This window comes from Thamnophis elegans, chromosome 9, assembly GCF_009769535.1.
Source record: "Thamnophis elegans isolate rThaEle1 chromosome 9, rThaEle1.pri, whole genome shotgun sequence".
Taxonomy (NCBI): domain Eukaryota; kingdom Metazoa; phylum Chordata; class Lepidosauria; order Squamata; family Colubridae; genus Thamnophis; species Thamnophis elegans.
Window position 1 is genome coordinate 32891727 of NC_045549.1, and position 12062 is coordinate 32903788.

The following is a 12062-nucleotide window of genomic DNA, read 5'->3' on the forward strand; positions in this document are numbered from 1 at the left end:
GGCGACAAGGGCCGGGCGGGGCGGGGCTGCGACGCTCCAGGCACGAGAGTCGCCCCTTCCCTCCTCCTGACAGGAAAAGCGGCCGCGACTTGGCTTAAGATATCGCGAGAGGGGAAGGACGGGGCGAAGGTGGGGGGAGTCATTCGTCCGGAAGGTGGGGGCAGTTCGGGGCAAATCCCTGGCGGTTAAACGCGGGTTGTAGAGAGATTTGGCTCCTTTACCCATCTAGTGCTGGAGAGCAGGGGGCCCCCCACTTCTCCGGTCTTTGGGGGTGGGGGTGAAGAAATAGTTCTGTGAACTCCAGGCAAGCTGCAGTCCGCGCAAATGGAGCTGCTGTTTTCGCAGACCAGTTTCAAGCGGGCCATAACCCAGGATGGGGCTGGGTGTTGGGTAAGGTGACCAGATTTTCGGATTGGTAGAGGGAGACCATTGACCGGGAGGGGGGGGGGCTTGAATAAAAATTTTATATGGAGCAACAAAAATTACATGACCCCAGGACATTGAAACCATCATAAATACGAATCTGTTGCCAAACATCAAAATTTTGATCACGTAACCATGAGGATGTGGCAACTGTCGCTAAGTGTGAAAATGGCGCTAAGTGTGAAAATGGTAATCAGTCACTTTTTTCAATGCCATTGTAACTTTGGTCACTAAGCCCATTATACCACGTTTCTTGCCACAGTACTTAAGTGAATAACTGCAGCTGATAAGTTAGTAACATAAGTGAATCTGGTTTCCCCATTGGACTTTGTCAAAAGGTCACAAAAGGCGATTACATGACCCCAGGACACTGAAACCATCATAAATACGAATCTGTTGCCAAACATCAAAATTTTGATTGCGTGACCATGAGGATGCGGCAACTGTCGCTAAGTGTGAAAAATGGTCATCACTCACTTTTTTCAATGCCATTGTAACTTGGTCACTAAGCCCGTTATACCACCTTTCTTGCCACAGTTCTTAAGTGAATAACTGCAGCTGATAAGTTAGTAACATAAGTGAATCTGGTTTCCCCATTGGACTTTGTCAAAAGGTCACAAAAGGCGATTACATGACCCCAGGACACTGAAACCATCATAAATACGAATCTGTTGCCAAACATCAAAATTTTGATTGCGTGACTATGCTGCAATGGTCGCTAAGTGTGAAAAATGGTCATCAGTCACTTTTTTCAATGCCATTGCAACTTTGGTCACTAAAATTATACCACCTTTCTTGCCACAGTTCTTAAGTGAATAACTGCAGCTGGTATTTTGTTTTTGGATAGAATCTTTTTTTTAAATAGTCTAAGACAATTTAAAAAAAGAATCCACACAGAATAAATTGAAGTAAAACATTTCAAACTATTCCACACAGAATAAATTGAAGTAAAATTATTTTTAAAAATTCTATGCACAATAAATAAAATATTATTTTAAAATACATTACAAAAAATAAAAGAAAAAAACCCGGCTCACTTACCAGCAGGCAGGCACTCCAAGTCAATCCAGAATTATGTAGATGTTAATACAAAGAACTGAGCAAATTCAAATGGTGAAATTAGTCCCAAGGAAATATTTTTCAAAGAAACCTTGCCACCATTTTTCCCACATGAGCCGACCTCCAACCTCCGCGCCCCTCCCCTCTGGGAAATCCAGGAACGAACACTCGCTACTTCTCTAGCCAAAGTATTTCCTGAAGCTCTATGGTACTGGGTCATCTTTTCTTATAAAAGTAAGTAAAAGGGGCGGGGGGTTGTTCCGTTTTCTTGCTTTAACTTTTTAATATCTTCAATGAAAGTACTGAGACATAGAGAGGGTTAGACAGTGTCTTTAGGATTTCTTAAGCAAATCCACTGCACTTTCAACATGAAGCCAGAAAATCGGGACTTTTTAAAAACGCCCCGGGACACAGGACAAATTGTTAGAAATTGTGACTGTCCCACCAAAATCGGGACGTCTGGTCACCTTAGTGTTGGGGGACCCCCCCCCCCACTATAGAACAACCCTACGGTAGTAAGCGCTTGCCTTAATAGAATAATAGATCTTAAGACTGTCTACTGTCAACCTCACCCCATTCTTAATAGGTCTGTAAGGGGCATGCATAAGCACACCAGCGTGCCTACCGTCCCTGTCCTAACGTTCCTTTTTATTTGTATCAATTTCATGTACCCAAAATCATATTTATATATACACACACAAACATGTATAGCAATAGCAGTAGACTTATATACCGCTTCATAGGGCTTTCAGCCCTCTCTAAGTGGTTTACAGAGAGTCAGCATATTGCCCCCAACAATCCGGGTCCTCATTTTACCCACCTCGGAAGGATGGAAGGCTGAGTCAACCCTGAGCCGGTGAGATTTGAACCGCTGAACTGCTGATCTAGCAGTAGCCTGCAGTGCTGCATTTAACCACTGCGCCACCTCGGCTCAGTATTGTATCACAACCCCTGGTATGCCCAAATATGGGAGGGAGCATACTGGTTCCCTTTTCTGTCTATCGGCTCACCCTAGGAGCCATCCAGGCAGAAAGCCATTTTTTATGTTGCCTTGTTACATTTGTGTTTATCAGCACAAATGCAACACACATACATACATACATACATACATACAGTAATGTGCAAAAAATTTAGGCAGGTGTGAAAAAAATGCTGTAAACAAAGAATGCTTTCAGAAATATAAATAATGATTGTTTATTTCTGTCAATTTTCAAAATGCAAAGTGAGCAAACAGAAATCTAAATCAAATCAATACTTGGTGTGACCACCCTTTGCCTTCAAAACAGCAGCAATTCTAGGTACACTTGCACACAACTCGGCCGGTAGGTTGTTCCAAACATCTTGGAGAACTAACCACAGATCTTCTATGGATGTAGGCTTTCTCACATCCTTCTGTCTCTTCATGTAATCCCAGTCACACTCGATGATGTTGAGATCAGGGCTCTGTGGGGGCCATGCCATCACTTCCAGTATTTCTTTTTGTTCTTTACACTGAAGATAGTTCTTAATGACTTTGGCTGTATGTTTGGGGGTCGTCTTGCTGCAGAATTAATTTGGGGCCAATCATAAGCCTCCCTGATGGTATTGCATGATGGATAAGTATCTACCTGTACTTCTCAGCTTTGAGAACACCATTAATCCTGACCAAATCTCCAACTCCATTTGCAGAAATGCAGCCCCAAACATTCAAGGAATCTTCATCATGCTTCACTGTTGCCTGCAGACGCTCATTATTGTAGCACTCTCCAGCCCTTCGACAAACTGCCTTCTGCTACAGCCAAATATTTCAAATTTTGACTCATCAGTCCAGAGCACCTGCTGCCATTTTTCTGCATCCCAGTTCCTATGTTTTCGTGCATATTTTAGTCGCTTGGGCTTGTTCCCACATCAGAGGTATGGCTTCTTGGCTGCAACTCTTCAATAAATATCACTTCTGGCCAGACTTCTCCGGACAGTAGATGGGTGTACCTAGGTCCCACTGGTTTCTTCCAGTTCGGAGCTGATGGCACTGCTGGACATCTTCCGATTTCAAAAGTTTGATGTGTCTTTCATCTGCTGCACTGTTTCCTTGGCCGACCACTGCATCTACGATCCTCAACGTTGCCCGTTTCTTTGTGCTTCTTCAAGAGCTTGAACAGCACATCTTGAAACCCCAGTCTGCTTTGAAATCTTTGTCTAGGAGAGACCTTGTTGGTGCAGTATAAACTACCTTGTGTCTTGTTGCTGTGCTCAATCTTGCCATGACACGAAACTGTCTTTCACAATCTCACCTTGGTAGCAGAGTTTGGCTGTTCCTCACCCAGTTTTAAGCCTCCTACAGTTGTTTCTGTTTCAGTTCATGACTGGGTGTCAACCTACGTGTGACACTGATGATCAATAGCACCTGTTTGGTATAATTGGTTGATCATACACCCAACTATAATCCTACAAAACCCCTGACTTTGTGCAAGTGTACCTATGAGAATTGCTTCTGTTTTGAAGGCAAAGGGTGGCCACACCAAATATTGATTTGATTTTTCTTTTGTTCGCTCACTTTGCATTTTGAAAATTGACAGAAATAAACAATCATTATTTATATTTCTAAAAGCATTCTTTCTTTACAGCATTTTTCACACGTGCCTAAAACTTTTGCACAGTACTGTATATATAAGTTGTCTAATACATGCTTGACGAAATTAAAAAAAAATATCCAACCACTGCCTAAATTTGGGGAAGCAGTAAACGGGTGCAAAGAAATCTGCTGGGAGACTTTAGTAGTATTTGGGAGCTGAGGTTTAGGTGACTCTTTAGTAGTGAGTGCTTCATAGTGCTTACTTCTAGCCTCGAACATCAGTTGTCGGGCAGCAGCAGCAGCTTGTAATGCCTTTGGGTGCGTGTGTGTATGTGTGTGTATATTTGAGAATATAATCACAGTATTAATCCATAAACTTGTAACTTCAAAAAGTATTATAGATTTAACGTGATATAAAGCCTATTGTACATCAACACTAGAACCATGATGGAGCATAGAGAGCAGTTCTGGCAATTGGTCACCAAGGACCGCAATCGACCCCTATAATGATAAATTAATCCTTGCATTTTTTCCCCTCATCCCATTTGTTTCATTACAGATAGAGCAAAAACAAGATGCCTCCTTCCAATTATAATATGTAACTTTAACATAAAATAGTAAATCTTTAAGTAAAAATGGATTAAACTTAAATACTGGTGACTTAAATGTTTCTTGGCAACAACATAAGTCCTTCTGGGATACGCCTCTGAATATCAAATTTACCATACTTTAAAGGAATTTCCTGATAGGCTTTATTGGTGTAGTGACCAACTAACCCAGCTTAACTGAGATCTGCCAAGATTGGATAGCTACTACCATCTGGATGGACAGGAAGTGTTTTCATTATTCAAATCTTTAAAGTGTAACAATCCAAGTCTTTATCTTTTCATTATGATTTGCACAGCTATAATGACAATATTTGTATTTATCAGAGCTGTAGTGCAAGGATTTCAAATGTAGAAAAAGATTTTAAATTTGAGCACCAGAGCTTTCCACTACCCTTTATATACATCCATTCTTACCAGTTGCCTGTGAAAAAAAATTAACTTTAAACTAGGGTTTATTTTCCCTATGAAGGTGACTAAATACGCAAGCATTCTCAAGAATGGAATTTTCCCTATAAATACCTTATTTATCTGATGAGATTTTCTTATTTATCTGATAACCTTGAATTTTATCTATCCCTGCTTCCTAGGAATATTAAATACCGTAGTTATATGAGATAAACATCTCATTTTAAATTACTTGGGAAATTTAATATTCATTTCAAAAAACTATTACAAATATTCAGTATTTGTTTTTGCAAAATGGGAGGAAACACAGCATAATATTTGTTGTGTCTCTTTCTGTAGTTTTATAAAAATGTTCTGAAGCTTTAAGGACCCTTTTTTCTTTTTACAAATTTAAGACATTACTGGCAAATTTGTCTGTCTTGAAAAGCCTGGGCTATAATATATCATTTATTGTAAGTATAAAGAAAATGACAGCTTGGAAAGACTTGCTACAGAATTTCTGATATCTGATCATTTTAAATTATCAATTATCATCACTGGAGGAAGAAAAAGGATTCAAATTAACCCTCACATAAAACCTTATCCTTTGTCAGTATGGTTTTTAGCTAAAAATGCAGAATGATTGCAGTGTAGTTTCATGGCTACTGGCAGTATTTGTTACTGTGCATTAACAATAAGAAACAAATTTATATCACCAACCAATCATAAGTTACCAAGATTTTTGAACTGAGAGGCTTTACCCTTTGATTGTAATTTTGTATTAATATAATTAATACGATATCTGTGGGTTAATCACAGAAAATATTTTCTCTGATATATTGGGCCCAAGAAATGAGGGAAAGATTAACCACAGGGTCCACACGATTTTGTTAGATGCACATATATCAAAAGATGAAGGTTCTAGACGAATGATCAGTCAATACTTTTAAATTGTTCTTATCACAGAAAGAGTAATGATATCTCTAAAGAGATGTACAACAATGAAAATCACAAAGTGTTAGCTGTTTGATTTTTTTCATATTGGCATTTGTTTTTAGCATTTTCTACACTGTACTTTAGATTTCTGATTGCAAATTTTCTAATTCATATAAATTTGCATTATCTTTGTAGGGATATATTTTAGAGAGGTATTTACTACTAATTTGAGCACCCATGATTGCCAAGTTGCAAATCATTGTTCACAATGGCAGTCATTATGGTTAGCTTTATTAAAGGAGAGGGGTGGGGTGAGGGTGAAGGAGTAGTGTCTCCAAACACTGTCGCATTATGCATTGTGGGATTTCACCAACAGTAATATAAATCTTTTATGATGTTACACTGAACTTGCACTACATCTCCTGACAGCAGTTTTCAAATTCTGTAGTCACACAACTCTTTTTCAAAACATTTTATTGCATTATATTTGGTACCTTATGTTTGACAAAGGAAATTACACCTGTAACTGCAGGGATAAGAAGCTGGTTTGTTATTGAAAAAAAAATCTTGGGCCCCTTAAAAGTTACAAAGTCATGGGCTTGTCTGAAATAACTGAGCAAGAATATATTCTTAGAAATGTAGGGCTTCAAGTATTACAAACCTGTGACACTGTGGAAAAGTTTCAGAGGTATCTAAACTGCAGCACTTTTTTCCTGCATAACATGAACAAGGCCTGCTGAGGTTTTAAACAATTAGTCTCTCAATCAGTCAAATTCAGTCAGGAGTTCGTCTTAAAAATTTCAATCCATAGTTGAATGAATATCATTTATATTTTCACTGTACGTGAAAACTACATGCTGTCTTTCTAATGAGTTGGTGCCACATCACAGTGCATAATTCATTTGTTCTTGCATTACAGTTTTTTTAAAAAAATTAGCCAACAATGTTGTCATTCTCATCTCAAACATCAATTTTTTTTTTCAAAACTGAATTAAAAAATATTCTAACCAGTTCCTTCATTTAAAAACTGTGCAACAAAACACCAAACTGATCACGTGCAGTGAATTTCGGAGACACAAGCAGCTTACTGAACACCTTTGTTTCGTTATTTTGCTTCATATTTTAAGTCCCAGTCTCTACAACAACATAAAACATGTGTTGCAGGTTTGTTTGCAAATAGTGATTCACATTGCATACTTCCAAAGGGTAGAATCATCTCTGTATCAAAATTAGTCAGATGCTAAAGCCCCAACAACTTTTTGTGCTCAGTGAAAAGGATCCAGTGCTAAAACAGCATTTTTTGCTGTCTGAGATACTTCTCTCAACAAGACAAATTTAAAGTAATATTTCTGCCACACACCTGCTCCAATGGGGTGTTAAGCCTTCAGATTCCATATAAATTAGTTTAAAAAACGGGTATGTAGATAAGGGATACTTTTCAATTTTAGCAGTGCTTAGCTTTTCTTTAATTTTCTTTAATTGAGCCATCTATTTCCAGCGATACGTTACTTTATTATATACTTCGTCAGCAGGATAAAAAAAGTAAAACTTTGAAGGCAACTTTTTTTCTCCTTCCATTCTTTGTAAGTTAGAACAATTCAGCAGGTGCGTGACAAAAATATTATACACCAGATACAGTCCAAAATCATTTCACTCCTTTTAAAGTTCATATTTCATTGGCCAATTCTTCAGTTTCTGCAGATATGTCTCCATTAACTGTGATCTTCATATCTTCTTCATATCCAGGGGCATAAAAGCCAAAGCATATGGGAAAAGCTTATGACAATTTGCTCTGTACATTTCAGCTGCCTCTTTCACTCTCCAAGGCTACCATCATTCAATGCTTCCAATACCTCCATGCATGTCTAAAAGAAAGAAAAAAGTCTTTTAAAAGATCCTGTATTTCAACAATTGATACAATTCTGTTAAGATGTTTGTACATATATGTAAGGCTTAAACATTCTGCTCCTTAGAAAATTACTAAATGTTAGTAGTATGGTTTGCTGGGCTATTTTGTTGAAATTTGAAAAGGCTGCCTGATAGGAAGACAATATATAAATCTTTGTATCATATTTACCTGAAGATTTCTGTTTGCTAGAGATTCATCAAGTGAAGTTGCCAGTTCCACAGATCTTTTCTGGCTTGTAGAATCCAAGTAGTATACCATTTTGGCAGCTAAAAACAGAAAGAAAAATACTCGTCCACAGACACATTTAGATAATATTAAACATTTACTTTATATTTGGGCCTCCTCTGTCTATGTTTTCACAAACTGTAGACTCTAAGCATAGATCAGTCCACAAAGCCAATCTGTTTAAGATCAACAGAGGAATTACAAAACTTGATAATATGCAGCAAAAGAAGTGCTGACTAATTTTTCCCTTCACCTTTATTTATAAAGACCTAGATGTAGATAATAATGTCATTTTCTGGGAATAGAAGAGCTTTAATTCATTGCAGCTCCCATTGTTAGAGCTGAGGCAGATAGTGTTTGTTCAATTATCACCTCCATGTTTTTCCAGGAGATTCTGCAACCTTACAGAGCAGATTTGGAATGCAGGTTCTGCAGCATTAAGGAAAAATGGATGAGGAATGACACTCGCTTTCGCCAGCAGAAATATCCAATGAGCTCAGTTCATGAACTTATTGGACACAGTGAAATTACTTAGGGGTAAAACCCAATATTTACCTTTTCATATAATGCATACATCATTGTGATAGATTACAAATCAGAATATACCTATTATATTCTTGAGTACCCAAATTCTGTCAAGAGTTTGCAAATACATAAAAGAGTACGGTATTTTTCTTGGCTGTCATATATATTTTGTACTGTACTATTTTTAATTGTTTTATGATTGTTTGCTGCCCAGATTTGCTTGTTTGAGTTGAGTGTCTTTAGAAATCGAATAAATCAATAAAAAATAAAATAATTTATAATATTTAATTAAATGCCTAATCAAAAATGCATTTTATGGCCTCTTATAGCCAAGAGACAAGGCAGGTAGTCTTTCTTTAATGACAATAGTGATCAGAGTCTTGGTCGTTCAGCAAAGTGGTCATAATACTAGACACCTAGCTGACCACTTCATTCAACAACTGCAATCCCAGCACTCCCTGTTGTTGCTGCTGAAATCCAAGTGGACACAAAGTTTGAAGTCCTTATTTCCCTGCTTCTGTGAGGCTCTCTGGATCTGTGCATGTTTGGATTTCAGTTACTGAGGGCCAGGATGTACACAGTCCCAAATCCTTCTTTCCCCGCCTCTGTGGAGAACTTCGCACAGACAGGGAAAGAAGAATTTTAAAAGCTCTATGCTGCAGGCAGTCCTCGACTTAAACAATTTTAATGACCTTTCAAAGTTACATCATCACTGAAAAAAGGTACTTATGACTATTTTTCACACTTATAACCATTATAGCATCCCTCATGGTCATATGATCAAAATTCAAATGCTTGACATTTATGATGGGTGCAGTGTCTTGGGCGTCATGTGATCGCCTTTTGTAACCTTCTGACAAGCAAAGCCAATGGGGAAACTTAAGACCTGTGCTGCTAATTTAACAAATGCAGTGATTCACTTACGGTAACTATGGCAAGAAAGGTCCTAAAGTGGGCAAAACTTACTTAACAAACATCTCACTTATCAGAAATTTTGACAACAGAAATTTTGGGCTCAATTGTGGTTGTAAGTCGAGGACTACCTACATTTGGATTTGAGCAGCCAGGATCCAGATATACACAGAATCCTTTTTTTATCAGAGATTAGAAGATTAAAGATTTAGAGCTTGAATTTTGGTAGCAAAGATCCAGACATATGCACCTACACATTGCATCTACATGGAGGGAAGTATGCAATGGAGTACCCCAAGCTCTGTTTTAGGCCCAGTACTCTTCAACATCTTCATAAATTAGTTGGACGAAGGGACAGATGGGGAACCTATCTAATTTGCAGATGACACCAAGCTGGCAGGAACACCCAACACTCCAGAAGATAGGCTTAAGATACAGAAGGATCTTGACAGACCTGAACACTGAGCACTATCTAGTTATAAACTCCACAAAATTAGCTACACTGAACTTATGTACAAGTGTACATTTTGAAGTTTATTCCAGCCTCTTTGGAAAGTTATACTTTCTCTTACAGTCTCTTTGGAAAGTTAGCTATGAGGAATGTTGATTACAAATGATTTAACAGAAATATTGTTTTAATATTTCAACTGAAGTTTCACATTTCTGACTTCAGAATACTCTCTGCTAAAACTACAATGCTGTAGCATTTGACAGTCTATTTCTAAAAACAGTTCTTTAATTTTGCTGTTTTTGAATCAAGGTATGAGGCTATATGTCTTTTAGGATTTCAAAGAATCAATACATTTCAATTCTAATATCAAGAATAGATATGTGACCTAAACACTGGGTGACTTCTTTGCAGACAAATATGTTAAATTTGAGACAGCATTCAAACACTTGATTCTTCATTTGCACTCAAAAGAATACTTACCAAAGTATGCAAAATTGATAATCATCTGGTATGTTTTGTCATAATATTATTATTATAAGAATATTATTATTATACTGTTTAAAGCACCCAAAGCTGCTGGATCCACTCCTTTTAGCTGTCCCTCAGACATGGAAGCCAGCTGACCCTGGGCCAGTCACTCCTTTTCTGAACCAAATTAGTGTCATGCTCTGCAGCAAACCTTCTGATAAGCAAAATCCATCAAGTCATGCAATGACAGCATTGCTATCAGAACTAGATGAGCACAGTACAAAAATAAGCAGATCCTGCCATGACACTGGAGAAATACTAGGAAGAACAATGATTAAAAGTATCAACCCAACAGATGTGCAAGATGAGAGCAAATCATTCTAAAAATCCTAAAGCCAATTTAGATAGAGTAAACTACATACCAGACAATCTATGTGGTAAAGAATTATAGTGCTGTTTAAGGAAAGTTTCATTGAAGTTCTTTGGATTAGTTGCCCCAAAAAGTCGATTCATTTCTTGATTCAACACTGTCCTGACCGTTTCTTGTAGATCTTTACTTTCAGAAACTATAATATTAAGAACATAGAATTAATTTCAGAAGAGTCTATTAGGCTTTAATAGCTTACAATTTATTATGTTATGCTAGTTCTCCTGTAATCCTGATTGTTCTGTTGTGCCAAATTAATTCTATACATTTGTAATGGAATACAAGACTGCATTAAGTAGGCTGGCTTTATGTTGATAATTATAATGATATTAGCCTAAAACTAGACTTCAATGAGGCATGTCATTCATTAGGTAGCCCAATATTGTTTACTCTGAAAAGAATTAGATCGCCTGAATGTTATGTTTGCTTGCAACTCAGAATATAGTATCTTAAACAGGAGACATTTGTTACTGAATATAAATTTCAAAGTGATTGTGATAGATTTTCAAACATGGAGAGTGCTGGGAAGAACTGTGTATTTAGTGAGGATAAAAATATTGATACATAATTGAACAAGGAAATATAATGCATAAGAATGAACTTTGACATTTGGGAGTAATTAGAATCTTTTAAATTGAGAACTCAAAAGGCATACTAAAAAGTGCTTCCCAGCAATCTACCTTTTCAACTACCTAAGCTCAGACCAATTGTTCTTTCCCTTAATATTTCTGTATTTCATCAAATATTTTAGTTTAGTAAACTGTTAAGTACTGCTTACCTGAATTTATAAACCAATGAATTTGCAGATATAAAAATATTTTTTAAAATTTGCTTGTTACATTAAGTTATACATACATTTTAACAGCCTAAAGTATATTTTATCATACTGTGCAAATCCTATCATTTTAAATAACTCAATAATTAGTAAAAAGAAATCTTATGTATCTGAATAAATCATTCATTTCCTTTATTAGCAAGAGCTAACTATGTCTCTTCTGGAAGTTTGACTACTAGATCATATAAGATAGCTACCTACCACTGCTGAAGAGATGTATCATACACTCATGAAGCCATGGATGATTAGGATCAATAGCAAATGCTCTCTTCACAGATTGTAGCATAAGAAGAAATTTTTCTGTATGAGACAAAATTGCAAAATAATTTCCATAATCAGGAATGCAAAC

The 12062-nt window shown here is 37.1% G+C and overlaps 1 protein-coding gene across 1 annotated transcript in view; it reads right to left on the reverse strand.

Moving 5' to 3' along the window:
- Positions 1–7231: 7231 nt before the first annotated feature.
- NAA15 (N-alpha-acetyltransferase 15, NatA auxiliary subunit) overlaps positions 7232–12062 on the reverse strand; it is a 37500-nt gene continuing 32669 nt past the window's right edge. Inside the window, 6 exon segments of the mRNA XM_032223519.1 lie at positions 7232–7710; positions 7713–7778; positions 7781–7826; positions 8039–8136; positions 10874–11017; positions 11915–12013. Coding sequence (XP_032079410.1) covers positions 7628–7710; positions 7713–7778; positions 7781–7826; positions 8039–8136; positions 10874–11017; positions 11915–12013 — 536 coding nt within the window. The 3' untranslated portion in view covers positions 7232–7627.